Genomic DNA, 19,497 nt, shown 5'->3' with positions numbered 1-19,497 from the left:
AAGCTGTAATCGTTGTGCTATGATTGATCTATCCCCCGTCCCTCGTGAGGGAGGACAATGACCCAGAACCTGACCTAAGATAAGCATTAACTACACCTTCCCAAGGCACGAGGTGCTTGACTTAGCAGCCCAGGCTCCAGGCCAATCAAGGCTCATCCTAATGACGTCACAGTCAACAATCAGCTCGTGTTCGGCAGTGGGTTCTATTTTTTCCATGTGCACACACAAGCCTGGCACAGTGACAGAGAAAGGGAGTTTAAGGAACAGAAAAATACATTTTAGGAGGGTAGTTACATTGACCAAAACGGGAGAAGGGCACATCTAAACAACCGTCCAGTTTGGAAATGCTGCCCACTGGTCTGCACATATACTACCTGATTTTTTTCCTGCAGAGGAGAACGCGGTTTCCGTCTGGGTTTACGGTCGCTATCAGTTTCGAGGCAAGGCTCGAAAAGTCACATTGGATGGCAATCTGGAGCTTTCCTAGCAAGGCTGAATCACTAGAGTTGGGGGCGGGTGTGTGGAAGAGGTTGGCTTGGGGATCATTTGGACCAAGCCCCTCAGAGCAGATGGGGTTGCCCAAGGATCCATGTTCAGATGGTGGCTGAATGGGGACCACAATTGTCTTCTCGAATCTTCCCCTCTACTGTGCTGTGAGCAAGTGGAACAGTCCAGCTACAAAGTGACCTGCCTATACCTGCTAGTTGCATGCCTGTCCCCCCACCCCCAAGTTCTATGTTGAGCCCCTCACCTCCAGAACCTGGGAATGTGACCGTGTTTGGAGACAGGGCCTTTAAACAGGGGATGAAGTTCAAATCAGGCTCTGAGGACGGGCTCTAATTCAATCTGACTGGTGTCCTGCTGAGAGGGAATGTGGACACCAGGGGTGGACACACAAGCACGGAAAAGACTGTGGGAAGATATGCTGAGAAGATAGCCGCCATCTGCAAGCCAAGGAGAGGTCTCAGAAGACAGCCGATCTGCTGCCATCCTGATCTCGGACTTCTGGTCTCCGGCACCGTGAAAGCCTGGCCTTGTTTTGCTACTCACAACCTCAAAACCGGAAATGCACAAACTGAGAGGGAGCCTGGAGAACTTGGGCGGCGGGGAGGCGGGGGGTGGTGGTGGTGGTGGTGGTGGTGGTGGTCACGTCCTGCCCTGGGCCTTCCACTGATCCCTCCACCCCTGGCCCCTGTGGACTTCATGCAAGGTGCTTGGTACCTCCCAGCTACTAGGAAAATGGGCATCACCCTGCCTCACCTTCTGGAAGGATCTGGCTGCCTCCATATGTCCCCAGTCCGGGAAGCGGATAGCGCCCTGTGTTAGGATTAAATGACAACCCCCATATATTCACGGGCACCCACAGGAGAGCCCCTAGATCTTTCCAAGGCTGGCTTTTTTTTACTCAAAATGCACCAAGTGTCGCCAAATCTAGCTCCAAATCCCGGGCAGCCTCTTTAAAAGCTGCCTTCTACTTATGTGGTATAGATGTGTATCTACATGGTCAGAGTTTAGGGCCTTGGACCGGAAATACTGCCCATGTGAGCAGGGACAGTATCCCCAGGGCCTCATAATACTAACAGTGCCTGATAATACTAACGGGGACCTGCCAAAATCTGACGTTCTCCTTGTTAGAGTCACTTCTTGGGTTAAGGCATTAAGGACCCCTGTTAAGTATGTTATAGGGGGCCATACATATTAAGACATCATCAGCCATTAACACCTCTTTGTGACTTCATCAGAGTGGCCTCAGACCCACTCTTTCACCCTTAGGGTCCAAGACCCCAGGCAGCTGAGTCCTGGTGGAAAGAAAGGAGGGATGATTCAGAGCCTATTGGGCGGAGAGGGAGATGGAGAGCACAGAAAGGTGTGCTGTGCGGACGGGGGTGGGTAACCAAAAAAGATAAAGGATTTCACAAGGAACGCTGCCTGGCAATTCTGAACCAGCTGGACCTCCATAGGAGAGTCCCCTTTTTGGCCTGATGGCCCAGATCATGAACAGGAAGGCCAGGCTAGTTGGTAGGCACACAAGTCCTACTGGGTGTGTGTAGGGAACTTGGCCTGCGGCCATGAAGTTGGGCGCTTAGGGACAATTACACAGCTGGAACGGCCACCTCTCCCGGGAAAGGGGAGAGCAATGGGAGTGATTGGCACTCAGGAGGCGGGGCTACGCTCGCGCTCTCGGCCAATCAGCTTGCCCTCTGGTTCCGGACGCGCACGACACCCAGCCTGGGGCAGTTGGAGCTACTCTTGGGGGGAAGATGTGGAGACAACATGGGTCGAGTGACAACAGCAAAGCGTGGGGGCAGCCTGGGCCTGTCAACCAAGGGCCTGGGGCTGCCAGGCCATCGGGGGAGCACGGGAAGGGCTCTCTGGCTGTCCACCGTCCAGGGAGGGAGGCGGTGAGGCTCAGCAGGGGGACGAGGACATCTGGTCGTAGTCGGGGCACTTGAGCAGGGCTGGGTAGTTGCTGTTCATCTGCAGGGAGGCGTCGCTGGAGATGTCGGAGGGGCTGCGGCCCCGGACCCAGGCGTCTGGGTGTAGGAACTGGCCTGAGTAATCGGAGCAGTTGCTCAGACGAGGCCGGTAGAAGCCGGGGTGCGGCCGGTACATGTCCTCGGCGGTGTACCGCTTCATGAACAGGTACACGGACATCACTCCGGCGCTCTGCCGGGAGGAGGGGGCAGAGCGCTCACTGCCGGGGGCCTGGCCTTGCTCTCCGGCTGGGGCTGGGGTCTGCAGGGGGGGGCGGCCACCAGAGCCGCTGGAGCGGGGAGGGGACGGGGACAGTGGTGGGACAGAGCAGGGGTGCCCGGGAGGAGCCCCCACCCCGACCCCCGGAAGGTGGGAGAGTTACACCTTGTGGGGAGGAAGAAGGGCAGCAGAGTGGGTGAGGCCGGGGTGCTTGTCCAGACCCTGCTCCCCCTGGGCAGTGCCCCGCCCCCACCCCACCTGTGGGGAGGTTTACCTCGGTCAAAAGGAAAGAGATGGCCGCAAAGGCAAACGACCAGCCGTACTTGTAGTTGAAATAGGTCTCTGCGTCCTTGGTCCTGTTGAGCATCTCGTCGTTGATGCTGGAGATATAGAGGACCAGGCCCACCACCAGAGAGAGGCCTGTGGCAAGGCAAGGGGGTGCTTGGTGAGCAGGCCCCGGGGGTTTGCTGATGGGGCACCCACCTCCCCTTGGGGTTCAGGCAATAAGGCTCTCATCTGGGGCTTGAAGGAGAGCAGGTACTGTCCTCCTAAAGACCTTGTTTGGACCATTACCCCCTGAAAGCAGAGAGCTGCGGGGAAAAAGCCCCCTGTCCAGCCACCTTCTGAGCCACGGAAGCCCCACGGCTCTCACCTCACCTGTCCACGGGAATCACCTGTCTGGTATACTTGCCTGAGCCCCGTGCCAGACCTTCTGGGTCACTTGGCCTGGGCGGCGGCCCTGACACTGTGCCATCCTCAAAGCTCCCAGCTGATGCTGAGGGGAACTAAGGGTGCGTCCACTGAGCCAGCAAGTGGCTTTTGCTAAACTGAGGAATAAGACAGGCTCCCCTGACAGAGGCAGCCAGGGACTCCGATCCCTAGCTCCCTAACATCCTTGCGGGAACTCAGTGCCCCATGATCTTCACAGCCCCGCCAACGACATCAGTGACACAATGAGATCCTGAGGCAGGAGGGGTAAAGCGATTTTGTCCAGGTTTTGGCAAGCGATAAATCAAGAGGCCAGTGGGGACCAAACTTCTGCTCCATTGTGCAAGGGACAGCCTCAGGCACCGGACCCTCGGTTAGTTACTGTCACCGAATCAGGACATAATTAATTACTCTGTTTTGAGTTGCTCAGGCTTAATTCCACTCACATGATTAAACTAGGGCATCTTGAAGGAGGAACATTAAAGGAAAAGAGGTGTGATTCAGGCCTTCCTTGGCCTTTAACTCAGGCTGGAATCACTGCTGGCCCAAGGGAAGCTTCTCTGTTGTTATTAAAACAACTTTGTGTGGCCCCATTCATTCAGAGATTTCTGATCCTGTTGCCCGCTGCTGGAAAGGCTTCAGGGGCCTCAAAGCTACTATAGGGCCTTGACTCTTGTGACGCTCATAGAAAGATAAAGGAAAAGTCTAACCCCTGAGTCTGTACCTCTTGGACTAGGTGGAAATATCACCATGCAGAAGACAGGCTGAGGACACTGCGGGTGCCCAGTAAGTATTTGTGGGACTGATGGGTGGGAGGGGGGATGAGCGGATTAACAGATGGAAGAATGGGGGGAAGAGGGGTGGGTCGGTTGAAAAAAAGATGGACAGGATGGACAGATGAAGGGAAGAAAGGATGGAGAAAGAAGTTAAAGGGAAGAAAGAAGGAAGGGAAGGGAAGAAAGGAGGAAGGAAAGGGAAGGGAAGAGAAGGGAGGGTAAAGGAGGAAGGAAGGAGGGAAGGAGGAGGCTATACTGATAAGAAAATAATGAGAAAAGGAACCTAAACTGGCTTGGGAGTCAGGTGGCAATCAGAATACCTGGTGACAAGAGCTCTTTTACTCCCTTCCCTCCCTCCCTCCCTCCCTCCCCTTCTTCTTTCTTCCCTCTATCCGTCCACCCACCCACCATCCATTCATCCATCCATCTACCCACCCATCCATCCACCTACCCACCATCCATCCACCCATCCATCCATCTACCCATCCATCCATCCATCCACCCACCATCCATTCGTCTACCCAACAATCCATCCACCCATCCATCCACCCACCCAACCATCCATCCACCATCCATCCATCCATCCGTCTACCCAACCATCCATCCACCTACCCAACCATCCATCCACCTATTATTCAGGCCATCTACCTACCCATCTTCCATCTTCCATCTACTCCCGAGGCCCTCCCTTGTCTGAAGTACTGTCTCCAAAAGAAAAGGTCCTCGTGAAAACGTACAGGTCACCTTAAAGGGGAGAAAGAGCCTACCTTTCTTTCCCACATTCTCTTGCCTTCTCACTCGGAGCACTCCCCATGAATAACCACATCCCTACCCATGGTTCCCTCTCCTACTTCCCACGCCGTTAGCTCCTAATCTCTATTTTGGGTTCAGGCCCCTTCCACGAACCTCTGACCCCTAGCAGCCTTTGGGACTCCTCCTCCTAGATGTTACATGGACACCTCAAACCCAGCATTTCCCACACTAAACTCATGAACTTGGCCCAAATTTGCTGCGTCTCCTGTGGTCTCTAGATCAAGCATGGGTATGCCATCCACCCACTGCTCAAGCAAGAACTTGGCACCATCCTTGACTCTTCTCTTGAAAGCCTAGTCCTTGTCCCGTTGAGTTGATCCCCAAATGTCACCCTGAATCCTGTCATTTCTCTCACCTATCATCCCCTTAGTGTCGGCCACCATCCCCTCTCTCCTGTGCACTGAAATAGCCCCACACCTGCTCTCCCTGCCCCTGTCTTGCTCCCATCCTTCCCTCTATTCCCATTCTAAAATCCCTAAATATGACCATATCGTCATCCCTCAACTCAAAGTGCTTCTGAGGTTTCTCACAATGTCCAAAATCCATAAGGCATCATTAGACGTCTTCCCGTCTCCCCTCTTGCTACATTCCACCTTCCATTCTCACCATAACGAGCAATGAACTCCCCAATGCTCCAGCCCCTCTTTCCTCCAGGCTCCCTTTCCAAACCCACCTGCAACCTCATTCCTTTACCTATTTCTTCGTCGTCCTTCAGCTCCCCTTCTGGTGGTCTTCCCTGAACAACCCTTGGTCTGAGTTTCAGTCACTGCTCTCAGCCCCCATAGCAGTCCTGGCTTGTCCTGCTGTGTTCATATTTATGTCTACTTATTTCTATCTCTCACTCTGCTGACCTTTTTGTGGGCAGTGATGGCAGCACTCAGAATAAGAAGGCCTGGTAGAAAGAAAGAAAGAAGAAAGAGAGGAAAGAGGAGAAAGAAAGAAAGAAAAAGAAAAGAAAAGAAAAGAAAAAAGAAAGAAAAGAGAAAAGAAAAAACAAGACAAGACAGACAAGCTCGTGTCTTTCCAGGAAGAGAGATCCGTGTTTAAGGGACCTGGGTATGGACATTGACTGGAACGTGAAAGGGGACAGTACGAGTCTCCTGATGACAGCTGAGGTCTGGGAGTGAGGGGGCCATGATTCCAAAGGCAGATTGTACTTACCTTTCATGCAAAATCAGGAAGAAATAGCCCCTTCAAAAATAAGAATGCTCATTATTGGTGGAACTAAGAAGGCAGAGGTGGCGACAAATGGGCAGTGAGGAGAGAGCCCCAGGTTGCAATCGCAGCTCTGCCCCAGGTGAGCCTGGCAGGTCTCTCCTCCTCCAGGGGTCATGGATGGGCTCGAGGCCATCAGAGGTCCCCCTCACTGACCCAGTTCTGTCCGAGGCTCTGACTCAGCCACCCTGGTGCCAGGGGCTGGGCCACAGCTGTGATCACACTTCCCAGAGCAGAGCCACGAAGGAGTCAAACGTCGGGAGTTGTGAGTGCACGGAAAAAAACCGTACAACTTACCTGAGAGGATGAAGAAGATGCCGGAGACAAAGGCAAGTATTGTCCTGTGGGGACGGATGTGTCCGATGTTGCTCAGGATAAACCCAATGAACATGAAGAAGAGGCTGACCAGGGGGAATGGTGTGGCCGAGCGAATCATTTCTGATTAAGGGGACAAGAGGACACTGTTGGCCTCCCAGGGCTTTACCTACTTACCTCCCCTCCCAGGTGTTCCTGACAGTGTCTGCCATCTGGTCCCCCAGTCCCCCTGGCCTGCATGAGCATGAGTTCTCTGGGTTCCCTCCCCTTCTTGAGTGGTCCAGGGATCTCCCAGCACTGGCAGGGTTTGTGTCCCTGAGGCAGGGCTGGGAGGTCTGACTTCAAGGGCCAACATGCTTCTGTCTTCTCTTCCAGCACAAAATGCTCCCTCCTGGGCATCCAATATGGCAGCCATGGAAGGGCTGGTCACGCGTCTCACTTCCTGTCTTGGAGGCGTGAACCCTCGCCATGCACACAGGCATCTCTCTCTGAGGGTCATAAGAGACAGTTCCTGGCCTCTGTTGTCTTCAACTTATAATTACTTGGGGAACGGTCTGCATAATTGTATCTCGTCTTTGTCCTCCCTGGAGTTTCCCAAGTGAGAAGAGTGTCTTCAATATTCATGGCGGGCCCCTTGATAACACCTGAGATTTTTCCAATCAGTTGACTCAGGACAGGGGCTGGAAAGACCAACCACGTGATTAGAATGTGGGGTTTTGAGCCACGTGATCCAGGCCTGACTCTGGGAAGAGGACGGGGTCTGGAGACTGTGTTCAGTCATGGGCTCACTCGATCACGCCTCCGTAATGAAGCCCAGTAAAAACTCGGCAGCAAAACCTGGCTGGGGTTCCTGGTTAGTGAACACATCCATGTGTCAGGGTGGCGACTGTCCTGATTTCAAGGAGAGAAGACATGGAGGCTCAACCCTCAGTGCCCTCCCAGATCTGGCCCTATGTGCCTCTTTATCTGAGCTCTTGCTAGTAAAACCGTGATGAGAAGTATAGTGTTTTCCGGAGTTCTGTGACTTATTCTAGCCATGTTTTGAACCTGAGGGTGATCACAGGAACCTTGCTTCTTCCCTCTGCCCTGCTCTGCTCCATCCAGCCAGGGAGCCAGGTCAGAAAGTCTGAGACACCTACTTAGAACATTGACGGTGGACTCCGAGGTCAGCTGGGAGTTCATGGGCATCACGTATTCTATGGTGAAGCAACGTCCCCGCTCTTCCCCTGGGAAGACAAGAATCATTTCCATTTCCGCGTGATTCTTGAACGTGGATTTGAAGTTAATACGTTCAAATGGTATTCCCAAATGCTCCGGGGAGTCTCTGCCCCACTGGGTTTGCACCTGGGCTGGATCTAAACCTAGGGGGCCCCATCCCTGGCTAGTGACCTGCAGTAGGGGTAGGGGCACCTCCTGACGTCCCATCCTTCCTAGAGAAGCAGCCCCATGAAAGTGGACCCAAGCACCAAGAGTCATACGAAACACAGTCCGCACTGCAAACTTGAGGTTGAGGGACACATCTGACGGCCGTCTTGTTGCTCTGGGGCAGACTCAGCTGATGACGGTGCATGGCGGGCTTTGATGGACCAGACCCCCCTCCCCACCGCAAAGCCTTGTCAATCATTTCAGAAGCCAGATCCTAGTGACTTCAAATTCTCCTTCAGACTTAAGTGGAGACTGGTGCCACATAGTTTAGGGCCATGGGAAGTGAGGTCAAGGTCGGATGCTATTTCCAACATAGGCCAACGAGTCACCAGGAGGCCAGGCCTTGAGGTGTGTTCCCTGCTGAATACCGCTGGGCGCCAATCACCACCCTCATTCTCCAAAGCCCCACTATAAAGCTGGGAGGATCACTGGTTCCCTCTGCCCTGTCTGTGTGCATGGAAGGTGACAGGACCCTTCTAGAAAGGCTCAGTGATCACCCTGGGGGGTGGTTCCAGCCAGCTCAGGCTGGCAACCAGTCCTGCAGGACGTGGAGATGTTCGTCTTGTGCAGAACCCAGCTGGTTCTGGGCCATGATAAAGGGATAAAGACAAAGTGTTTAGAAGAGCAACTCAAGGGTTCTAGAGAAGTCCTCAAGAGCTGGAGAGAGGCCCAGATAGGTGGGAGCAAAACCCGAACCAGCTGGCGGATTTGGAAGGACCTGCATCTGGGTTTTCTCCTCCTCATTTCACAGACTTGGAACAGGGCAACTGTCCGGTATTTCCCATTCTGTAAACCAGTGGACCTGTGACATCGAGTCAGGAAGACTTGCTGCATCTTCATTTGCTTATTTGTGAAGTGGAAATAAGTTCTGCCTTGGAGTTTTGTGGGGAAGCACTGGGATCGATAATTCCACAAGCTGAGGCACGCAAGGGCAGTGCCAGACCTGTGGGAGGCCAGCCCCGTTCCGCCTGGGAGGCAGAGTGTGGGGAAGGGTGGGGAAGACATGGCTACATTCATCTCTCAGGTCGGGGGCTGGGGACACAGGTCCCAGGGGATGACAGGACCTGCTCCAGTGGACACTGTGACTCAGGGCTTGAGTTTGGAATGGGCCCTGGTCACTGCAGGGAGCCCCACCCAGAATTCACGAAGTCCGTCCCCGAGGAACTTCCCCCTTCCAGTGGGCATCTCTTCCCAGCTGTCGGGGGAGTGGGAGGGGGTGGGGAAGCTCTTGGGCAGGTTTTCCTGGGGTGGGGGCAGAGGCTGCTCCTCTCTCTGGGGCAGGGCCGTCCCAACCTGGGGTGTGCTTACCTGCTATGAAGCAGACACGCCACAGGCCCGAGTGCAGGGACATCTTGATCTCCATGCTCTGGTTCTGGGGCAGGACCACGCCCTCCTCCAGGTAGAGCCAGTAGTCGGTGCTGACGGCGATGCCCAGGAGCCCCAGGCCACAGACGGCAAAGACGCTGCTCAGCAGGGTCAGGGCCTTCCTCCCGCAGCCACTCATCTTCCCAGAGGTCGCCGGGTGGCCTGCGGCCAAGGAAGCGGGCTCTGGAAGCAGGAGAGGGAGGGAGCTGACCGTAGCAGCCACAGCTCTGAGGAGGCCAAGATGTGGGGCCTGGGGGAGGAAACTCAAGTCAACCCCGTCTGGGTAACCGGACGAACAAAGACCCACAGGCCACTATGGGGGTGCTTCCTCTCTCCCCCTCAGGAATTCACAGCTTCCTGGACAGGCTACTTCAGGGGTCTCCCTTTCCTCTCTGGGAGTGCTCGCTCATGTGCAGCAACGCACTCCATCCACACGGAAGACAAGAGAAGCAACACTTTCCTTGCCCTCAAAGGGTTCCCATTAGAAGGACAAGGTACCCCCAGCACAACTGAAAAATGCAGCTTGAGATCTCCCCAACAGCCTGAGGAGAAACGGAGGCATGAACTCTGCTGGGGTGGACTTCTCTGTGTTAAGAAGGACTCTGAGGTTCAAACACACCTCGACAGAGAGCATCAGGATCCAGAAGGGGAGGCAGCAGCAGTCTGAAGAGAAGAGAGAGGGGCAGAGAAGGCCCCTTGGAAAGGTGTCTTCCTCACAGACTCTAATCAGTTCTGGATCATCCCCAGCCAAGAAGCCACACCACAGTCCAAACCCAGGGGGCCTCTAGAACCAGCAGACCTGGCCGGCTTGGCTGAGGGATTCTGGGGCAGTTGGCCTGGGGTGGGGGCGGTAGGGGCAGCCTTCAGGTGCTGTCCGCCGCCGCTCTATCATGCGGCCCACGTGGAGAAAGACTGATCTTTGCTCCTCCGAGTGTGACCCATGGACCGGCAGCATCGGCCTCACCCCAGAGCTTGTCAGAAAGTCAGAATCCAGGACCTTCCACCTTTCTAAACCAGAACCTGCATTTTAACAGCATCCAGGTGAGCTGCGGATCTGCGGAAGTCTGCGAGGCTCTGTGCCAAGCAAAGAGGCAGCACGCTACGGAGCAGTAAAGGTCATGATGGGGGGCGCCCCGGAGAGGGTCACCTAGGGGGCTGCAGGGGTCAGGCAGAGCCATTTCTAGAAAGGAGGGTGGCGGGCAGGGCCAGTCGGCTGAGACGCAGGGACCTCCCCCGCTGAGCCCGCTGAAAGGGGACAGAACCTGCGCTCAGGTCAGGAGGCTTGACTTGTCCAGGGAAGTCTGTGCCTGCTGTGGGAGCGGGGTGAAGGAAGAAGTGGGGGAGAATGGGTGCTCTTCGCCCCAAGGCAGGGATGAACTGACCCCAGCTCCTTAGCCCCGGCTCTGCCCTAGCAGCTGACTGTGGGAGAGTTGACTCAGCTACGGAATGAGCCCCACGCTGCTTTCCTGGAGGCCTGGGTGAGAGCCTGGGAGAAGGGCTCCCGTCCCTGAGGCTGCAGAGCGTTGTCCTTCCTGAATCGGCTTTGACAAAGGAGGGAAGAATAAAGTCCCAAACAGCCAGCCCCACCAGCAAGCCAAGTTGTTGTCCGCACGCCGTGGGGTGGGAGATGGAGCAGGACGGCTTGGCTCCCTACTGGGTTATAGGCGCCTAATAAAGCACCTGCTTTGTGTAGGGGGCCCTGTGCTTCCGTACTCGGTGCTGTGGACAAGGCAGAGGAAGCAGGGACCGTAGCTTGCAGAGTTTATGAGCTGGAAAAGGAGGAAACAGCAGCCTCATGACTAGGACCCCAGGGAAGGGGCTGGCAGGACTGCCAGGATGGGTGGTGATACGGTAATGACAACTGAGACTTTAGTACATACACTTTGTGGTCCTTGCACTCACTTCTGAGACTCATAAAACCCCAATCTGCCAGAGGGAAGGGAATTAGAAGCCAGGGGTGGTTGGGGGGTAAGGGAAGGAGAGGAGAACAAAGGGATTCGATCCCCAATGAGAATAAGAGCTCTGTACATTGCGAGGAGCCCTGAAGTGAGAGGTGGGGCACCTGGACACAGCCCGGTCACTAACTAGCTGTGTCATGCTGAAACAGTAACTTTTCAGAGGGCCATTTTTTTTCTCTAAGAGAATAACAATAAAAGCCAAAGTGTATTGAATGTTCTTCATTGTTAGGTACCCTGCTAAGCACTTGACTCTCTCTTTTAATCCTTATAGCTGTGTTACCATCCCCATTTTATAGGTGAGCAAACTGAGGATCAGAGAGGTTAAGAAACTTGCCTGAGATCGCTCAGCTAACAAGTGGTGGTGCCTGTCTTTACACTTCACTTTGCCTCATTCCTGAAACCTTTCCTGTGCCACCGCTAGGAGTGTTTTCCAAAGTGGGTTCTGTGGAGCATTATTCTAGTAAAAAAGACTCCAGTGGGGGAAAAGCATGGGAAGCACCGCACCTAGGTCTGGAAGAATCACGCTGCCTGTTAATGTTACAGGACTGAAAAGCTTGTGCAGTTTAGCTCATTTTGGTGTTTTCCAAACTCTTGTGTCCACAAAATGGCGTCTGTTTCCATGGCACCCACTTTGGGAACGCTGCTGCCCCCCATGAAGAACGCTAAGCTCTCACCCCATCACTCCAGGAAATTGCTGGGGGATTAAATGCAGCACAGAATTAGCGTCACACGGCAGTGGGGTAACCAGCCCCCGTCCTTGCAGGGGGCACAGATCAGGGCTTCAGAAACATGACAGCCAGCGCCTCGCTGGGGCTGAACAGCCAATTTTAACAGTAAGCTTGGCAGAGAGACAAAAAAAAGATTCAGATCTGAGAGATCTAGGAAGGGGAGGGTAGGGAAGAGATGGAGCTGAAGCCGTACATGCAGGAGAAAAAGGAAGAGGCAGAGGCTGACCCACTAGCCACACATGCAGGAGCAGATCGCGAAGCCTGGGGTGAGCTTGGGCAAAGGGACAAGACCCTTTGAGAGTGTGTAACAAATCCATGCAACGTGGCACAGAGCGAGAAACGGTCCTCTTACTTATCACACAGTTGTATTTGCGCTTCTATTACGAGATCGCATTTTTGTACAAATAAATACCATGGGCTGAGGGCTGAAAAGCCCTTTGTGCACAGTACCTCATTGGGACCTCACGACAACCCCGTGAGTAGTAGGTGGTGTATGCCCCCATTTCATGGATGGGGAAACTGAGGCTCAGATATGTAATGCAGCCTACAGGACCTCACAGGTGGTTGACACCTGTGACCTGAGATTGATTTAAATTTAGGTCTAATTCCCAAGTCTATGCTCTGGCTACATCATCTCCCTGCTGCAGAAATAAACAGGTTCAAGAAACTTGGGGTTATGGTCCCTGGGTGGCTCAGTAGGTTAAGCCTCTGCCTTCAGCTCAGGTCATGATCTCAAGGTCCTGGGATTGAGCCCCGCACCGGGCTCTCTCTGTTCAGCAGGGAGCCTGCTTCCTCCCCTCTCTCTGCCTGCCTCTCTGCCTACTTGTGATCCTCACTCTGTATCAAATAAATAAATAAAATCTTAAAAAAAAAACAAAAAGAAACGAAACTTGGGGTGAAAAGTCACATCCAGAGCAGGTCCCTGGGGAATCTAGAAATGGACACAACGCAGTGTCTCAGAAGCTTGTCTTTGGAAATAGCCAAACGTTACATGAAGGCTGACACTCCTGGGTTTTCTTTGGGGGAGTCAGCCGGCATATCTGCTCATATTGAGAGGCGAACTCTCACCCAGCATTTCTGATTCCCCAAAACCTCCTTTCAGGGCGGGAAGACTAACGCTTTCCTCAAAGCACGCTTAAGAAAACCAGGGTCCAGAGGAGACATTTACCTGAGATCGCACGGCCCGTTCCGTGGAGGGACAAGAGTGTGAACTGGAAATCTGAGTGCTGATGCAGTGCTTTTCTCTCCGTGCTGTACGGGTTGGACTCGGGCACTCGCCGGCTCTGAAAGCACCGCCACCGATCGATCCCGTCTAATTCTGAGCCGGTCTCGCCTATGACTGCGCGTGCGCACAACTTCTTCCAGGCAGGGTCTTCAGTGGGCGGGGCAGAGGTCTCCCCAAGACTCTCCGGTCCGGAATGAATTCCTAGTTCCCGCACATTCTTTGCTTTTCCGCGGCCTTTTTTCCTTCTCACGAATCCTCTCCCTTGGCGGCAACATCCAGTTGATTTTTTTGCTGGGGGAGGCAAACCTTTTTTTGGTAAGTTGCTACCACCAGACAAGACATTTATGCTATGATATTAAATGAATAAAGCTGGAGGTGAAACCCCGCGTTTGCCAGGAGATCAACAATTTCATAGGCTGGGAAGGAATAAACCAAAACGTTGATGGTGGATATTTCCAGGTTCTAAGGTTACGTGTATTGGATTTTCTTTACACTGTTCTGGGCTCGACAAAGCTTCTAAAAAAAAACCAAAACCAAAACCAAACCAAAACAAAACAAAAAACCACTCATATATCCAGAGAAGAAAACTAAAGATCAGAGTCATCAATCGTCTGATCACTGCCCTTGTAAACAGCAATGGAAAGGCCCCAGTTAATTTCTGGGCTAGAGATGCCAAAATGCAGTGTCTTCCCTTGGAGCGTGGGGCTCAGAAGCACAGCAGCTTCGAGCCTATAAGATGATTGTCCTGGTGCCATTATCTCTAAGAATTAGCTTGTTAATTATCAGGAATTAACAGTCGCTAATTATCATCTGTGACTAGCAATTAGGGAGAAATGTCTCGTGGAGATTAAATCAGTAATGGCACATCTCTCTGCCCAAGCTGATAGCGAAGGCTTAGGTGCTCAGAGACAGGTGAGCTTAAGGGCACAAGTGAGAGCCCAGCTGGAGAACTGGGAGTGTGTCCGGCAGGGTGGACGGGGTTTAACTGGGGAGGAGAAAATATATGGAAGGAGACTCCAATGCAGACATCCTGATCTCAGTTTCCCACGAACACAGAGAAAATCCAGTAGTGCTTGATGAAGGGTTGGGGGTGTGGGGGTTCTCGACAGGGCTCCCGGGGAATAACAGCAGCTGCTCCTGTGGGTGGGGCTGGGTAGCTCAGCGTCAGCTTGGCCCACACCCAGCAGAATGAGCTGGTGACTCGGGGACAGCCCCCAGTGGCCCTGTGGCTCTGCTTGCTTCCCCTCGTACTGATCCCCCATTACATTCTATGGTGGCGAAAAAGCGACCACAAATTCTTTGACACTCCTCCCATTGAGAGGTGGGACCCACAGCCCTGTCCTCTCCTCAAGTCTAGGCAGGTTTGTGATGACTTGGACCAACAGAGTCCATGGAACTGACATCATAAGACTGGGTCACAGGAGGAGATGCAGTTTCTGCCCGGTTCTCTGGGGAGACCCTGCAGGGGGAAGCCAGTCCCCAGGTGAGAAGTCTGAGTACCCTGAGATCACCAGACTTTGGAGCAGAGTTTCTCAACCTTGGCCCTGTTGACATTTTGGGTTCGACGCATCCTTGTGGTGGGGAGCTGGGATGTGCACGGCACGGTGGTCAGCAGCATCCCTGGCCGCCACCCGCCAGAGGCTAGTGCACCTATTGTACTAGACAGAGATGCCCCTGGGTGGCACAGTCACCCCTGGCTGAGAACCACTGCCTTGGAGACCATGAAGAGACGTTCCAATTGACAGCCTGAGGTGAGCTCCTGGCCACAGGATTGGGCCACTATGGATGCCCCACCCAGTTGAGCTTTCAGATCACTGTAGCCCCCGCCCAGCCTGACAGCATCTGCAGGACAGACTCCAAACAAGAACAGCCCAGCTGAGCACTTCTCAAATTCCTGACCGGCCAAATATGGTCATTGTTTTTTGTTTTGTTTTGTTTTGTTTTTCGGGGGCCTGAACTCAACAACCCTGAGACCAAGATCCGAGCTGAGATCAAGAGTCAGATGCTTAACCGACTGAGCCACCCAGGTGCCCCTGGGACTTGGTGTCTTATATCATCGCATTCTGAGGTAATATGTTCTACGGCAGAAGTTACCAAAATAACTATTACTCATTTAATTAGCATCTCCTTCTCACTGCCTAAGTAAGACAGAAATCTCAGGTGGCCTGAGGGTCATAGTTTAATCCTAGAATTTACAGCTGCGTTGGGGAGTGAATGGCACATGGACTTTGGGATCTGACAGGTCTGAGCTGGAATGCCAGTTCTCCCATGTCACATCCCGGGTAAGTCAAATGACCACTCTGAACCTCGGTATCTTCATCTGTAAAACAGGGAAAGCTTCAGAAGGATTGTTGTGAGGATTTACACAAGTGTAATCAAATAAGGCTGGGCCACCTCAAGCCATCTCTGTACAATGCTGCAGTCAGGAAGTCCCACCGCCTGACTCCCAAAGAGCAGTGTGCAACAAGGCAGAATTAATAAGGTACATCTGTCCCTGAAAAGGGTCAAAATGTCCCAGACTTTTCCATCTCCATCCAGTTCTCCAATTTCCCTCTTATCATGGCAATTGCCGCCTACGGAATTGCCTTTGTTTCTATCTCTGCCAAACACCAACCCTATCTTACTTCCCTATCATCTAAGGCATTTGGATGGGAGAGATTTTAAGATCTTCACACTCAACGAGCTGAAGTGCTCTGAATGGTCATGTAAAGGGTGTCTTCCTGGTGGGCACCGTGGTGTTTCTGTAGACACAGATAATACATATAACATTAGCAAATGAGTATGGAATATTTAAGGGTCAAGCACATTAGAGGCTCAGCATCAGAAGGAAGTGGGTCACATGAAGACTTGAGACATCTAGGCATTGAAATAAACAGGTGGACACGTAATAACATATAAAACCCAACAGCTATAATACAGTTGGAAAATATAACGCTGTCTATGTAGCAACAAAATGGTAAACTATAGGGGAATAAACTTAAGTTATGTGTTAGTGCTGTATAAAGAAAACCTCCAAACTATCAATAAACATAAAAGACAACTCATAAATAAAATAATATATCATGTTTTTAGGTAGGGAGACAATGTCATAAAAATGTCAACTATCTCTAAATTAATTGATGAATTCAATGCAATGAGTTCTCTTTAGAAAAATGACATATGAATCTGGGGTTAAAATAATAAAAAGCACTTGAGGAGACTTAGAGCTTTTTTTGTTTTGTTTTGGTATTTGTGTTTTTTTGTTTTGTTTTGTTTTTTTGTTTAGAGAAGGAGAGAGGGAGAGAGTGAGTGGGGAGAGAGAAAGAGAATCTTAAGAGACTCCATGTCCCACACAGAGCCTAATTAAGTGCTCAATCTCAGAACCCCGAGATCATGACCTGCCACCAAACCACCAAAATCAAGAGGCAGACGTTTAATTGACTGAGCCATCCAGGCCCTCCTGAAAAATCCTTTTAAAAATAAAGATAGGGGCGCCTTGGTAGCTCAGTGGGTTAAAGCCTCTGCCTTCAGCTCAGGTCATGATCTCAGGGTCCTGGGATCAAACCCTGCATCAGGCTCTCTGCTCTGCAGGGAGCCTGCTTTCCCCCTCTCTCTTTGCCTGCCTCTCTGCCTGCTTGTGATCTCTGTCAAATAAATAAATAAAATCTTAAAAAAAAAATAAAGATAGATGAATGGGACCTGCCAGATATTTATGCTTCCTGTGTAGCTACAACAATTAAAACAGATTGCTGTCAATGAAAAAATAAAATAAAACAAATCATTAAATGAGAGTAAAAAGAGATTTTTAGACTTCCATTTCTGGATATGATGAACTAGCTTGTATTAGACCAACCTTCCTGTGAAAATAACTAGAACAGCTTTGTAAAATGAAAAATATCTATTTGAACACATTGTAGAGGAATCAGAGAAACCAAGATTTTAGAGGTCGAGACATGAAGATAAAGGAAACGCACTGACATAAGCCCAACATGTTGCACAACTTTTCCACTTGAAGCACGTGTCAGTTCATACAGAATGTGGGTCTGAGAGGCTGAGAAAAAGTCTATGAGGATCTTACAGCAGACACGTGTGCTACAAGGGTCAATAATCAGTGTTCAGGCATCACCAAGTAGGGCAGACCTGATAAATAGCCCAATCTTTCAAAGAGAGGACCTGGGACAGCTTACACTGCAGGTGAACAAGAGATCAGCTTCCACAAGACTGAAGCCTATTTCAAATCAGCTCAATTCATGATTGGATGTAGGCAATCTTCTCTGATCTAACAGACTGCTAAAAAAAAAAGTAAATCCTATTTGGGGGATGATAACACCATTAAGAACTTCTAGAATTTTCCATTAAAATGTGTAGTGTTCACTCAAAAATTACAAGACACATCAAGAGGCAAGACTTCGACAAAACAAAAGAGACATCAGAAATAGCAATGATGTGAGTCATGATATAACACGATGACACTTTTTAAAGTGCTTTAAGAAAGCAGTTGTCAACCTAGAATTTCATACCCAGCAAAAATATCCTTCAACATTGAAGGTGAAATAAAAAAATTTTTTTTCAGAAAAATAAAAACCAAGGAAATCTGTCATCAGCAAATTTGCATCAAAATAAATACTTGAGGCACCTGGGTGACTGGTGGGTTAAGCATTTGGCTTTGGCTCAAGTTGTAATCTCAGCGTCCTGGGATTGAGCCCCATGTTGGGGAGTCTGCTTCCCCGCTCCCTCTGCCCTTTCCCATACTCATTTTCTCTCTCTCTCTCCCTCCCTCTCTCAAATAAATAAATACATCTTTAAAAAGTACTCAAGAGATTCTTCAAGCAGAGTGATCTGGTATCAAAGCACAGAAATGAGGAAAGGAGAAAGAATGAAAAGGGTAATTATGTGTGCAAATCTAAATAAAATAGTGTAAAAAGGAAAAATAAACTATCTTGTGGATTTAAAAATGTATGTAGAATTACTCTGATACTAATGTGCCTTTCTTTTCCCTCTAATTTTAAGATTTTCTCTTCATTGAACTGAAAAATGATGAAAACATGACTTACCAAAACTTGTGGCACAAAGCAAAGTTAGGCTAGAAGGAAAATTACAGCCTTAAGATCATGTATTAGAAAAAAAGAAAAACAGGGGCACCTGGGTGGTTCAGTGGGTTGGGCGTCTGCCTTAGGCTCAGGTCATGATCTCAGGGTCCTGGGATCGAGCCTCGCATTGGCCTCTCTGTTCAGCAGGGAGCCTGCTTCCCCCTCTCTCTCTGCCTGCCTCTCTGCCTACTTGTGATCTCTCTCTCTCTGTCAAATAAATAAATAAAAAATCTTAAAAAAAAGAAAAAGAAAAACTAAAAGTAAATGATTTAATTATCTATCTCAAGAAGATAGAAAAAATGCAAATAAATCTCCTCTCCAAATAGGAGGAAGAAAACAATAAGATAGCAGAAATTAATGAAAAGAAAACAAGCCTCTAATAAAAAAAATCCACTAGTGTAATTGGCAAACTCCCAGCAAGACAGAGAGATACAGAGACAGAGACAAAGAGAAAGGATCAATGAATGAATGAATGAATGAATGAATGAATGAATGAATATCCAGGGCTAGCAAGGTTGTGAGACACACACATATGCACTTGGTGAAAGTGAATATGCAGGTCTATTCGAGGACACACATGAAGATTAAATATATAATTACTGCACAATTTAATAATTCTGCCAGGAATGTACTCTATGGATATATTCACAACACTACACGAAGTTGTATGTGCAAGGATATCTCTGCAGCGCTCAATGTTCAACAAGCAACTTAAATGACCAATGTGGGAGCTGGTTAAATAAATTAGGATTCAGCCCTGTAAGAGAATGAATCCTCTGTAGCTATTAAGTATGAGGCTCTGTATGTTCAACAAGGAGAGCTCTCTTAATTATTAAGTGATAAATGCAAAAAAATGCCAAGACATTGTGTATAGTATGATACTTTTGGGTAAAAAAAATAATCGTATGTACTATGTAAATATTTTATATATATATAAATATCTTTTATATTTTCTATATTTATATATATACATTTCTATAGTGTATATGTATATTTCTGTATATCTATCTATGAATTACATGTATATATAGAGAGAAAGAGTCAGAAAAAGAGAGAGTGCATGAAATCCCTAAGATAGTAGGTACTATATTCCAGAACTGTGAGCAGGGCACCCTAGACTTAGAGCAGTGGTGTGATGAGAAACTGACTCTTAAATTTCTCACCCACACTGATGGTAAAACTGTTGGCTGAACTGAAGATATGAGA

General features: G+C 50.2%; 1 protein-coding gene across 1 annotated transcript; it reads right to left on the bottom strand.

Moving 5' to 3' along the window:
- Positions 1 to 2,409: 2,409 nt before the first annotated feature.
- On the bottom strand, positions 2,410 to 9,509 carry LOC111158197 (calcium voltage-gated channel auxiliary subunit gamma 5). The gene is made up of 5 exons (XM_022520112.1): positions 9,255 to 9,509; positions 7,661 to 7,747; positions 6,504 to 6,644; positions 2,969 to 3,114; positions 2,410 to 2,667 (listed from the first exon to the last, which is right to left on the bottom strand). Exons 1-5 carry the CDS (start codon positions 9,448 to 9,450, stop codon positions 2,410 to 2,412), a joined length of 828 nt encoding a protein of 275 aa, XP_022375820.1. The 5' UTR covers positions 9,451 to 9,509.
- Positions 9,510 to 19,497: the final 9,988 nt, after the last annotated feature.

Source organism: Enhydra lutris, unplaced genomic scaffold (assembly GCF_002288905.1).
Source record: "Enhydra lutris kenyoni isolate GAN:26980312 unplaced genomic scaffold, ASM228890v2 scaffoldscaffold57, whole genome shotgun sequence".
NCBI lineage: Eukaryota > Metazoa > Chordata > Mammalia > Carnivora > Mustelidae > Enhydra > Enhydra lutris.
The sequence above is the reverse complement of the archived record's forward strand: the minus strand, read 5'-3'. Positions and strand labels throughout refer to the sequence as shown.

Excerpts from the sequence above, each read along its gene's own strand:
- LOC111158197 (XM_022520112.1), bottom strand. The coding sequence starts at position 9,450 with ATGAGTGGCTGCGGGAGGAAGGCCCTGACCCTGCTGAGCAGCGTCTTT. Across the intron at positions 7,748-9,254 it reads GCGTGTCTGCTTCATAGCAG|GGGAAGAGCGGGGACGTTGC; the intron begins GTAAGCACACCC and ends TTGTCTTCCCAG. Across the intron at positions 3,115-6,503 it reads CATCTTCTTCATCCTCTCAG|GCCTCTCTCTGGTGGTGGGC; the intron begins GTAAGTTGTACG and ends GCCTTGCCACAG.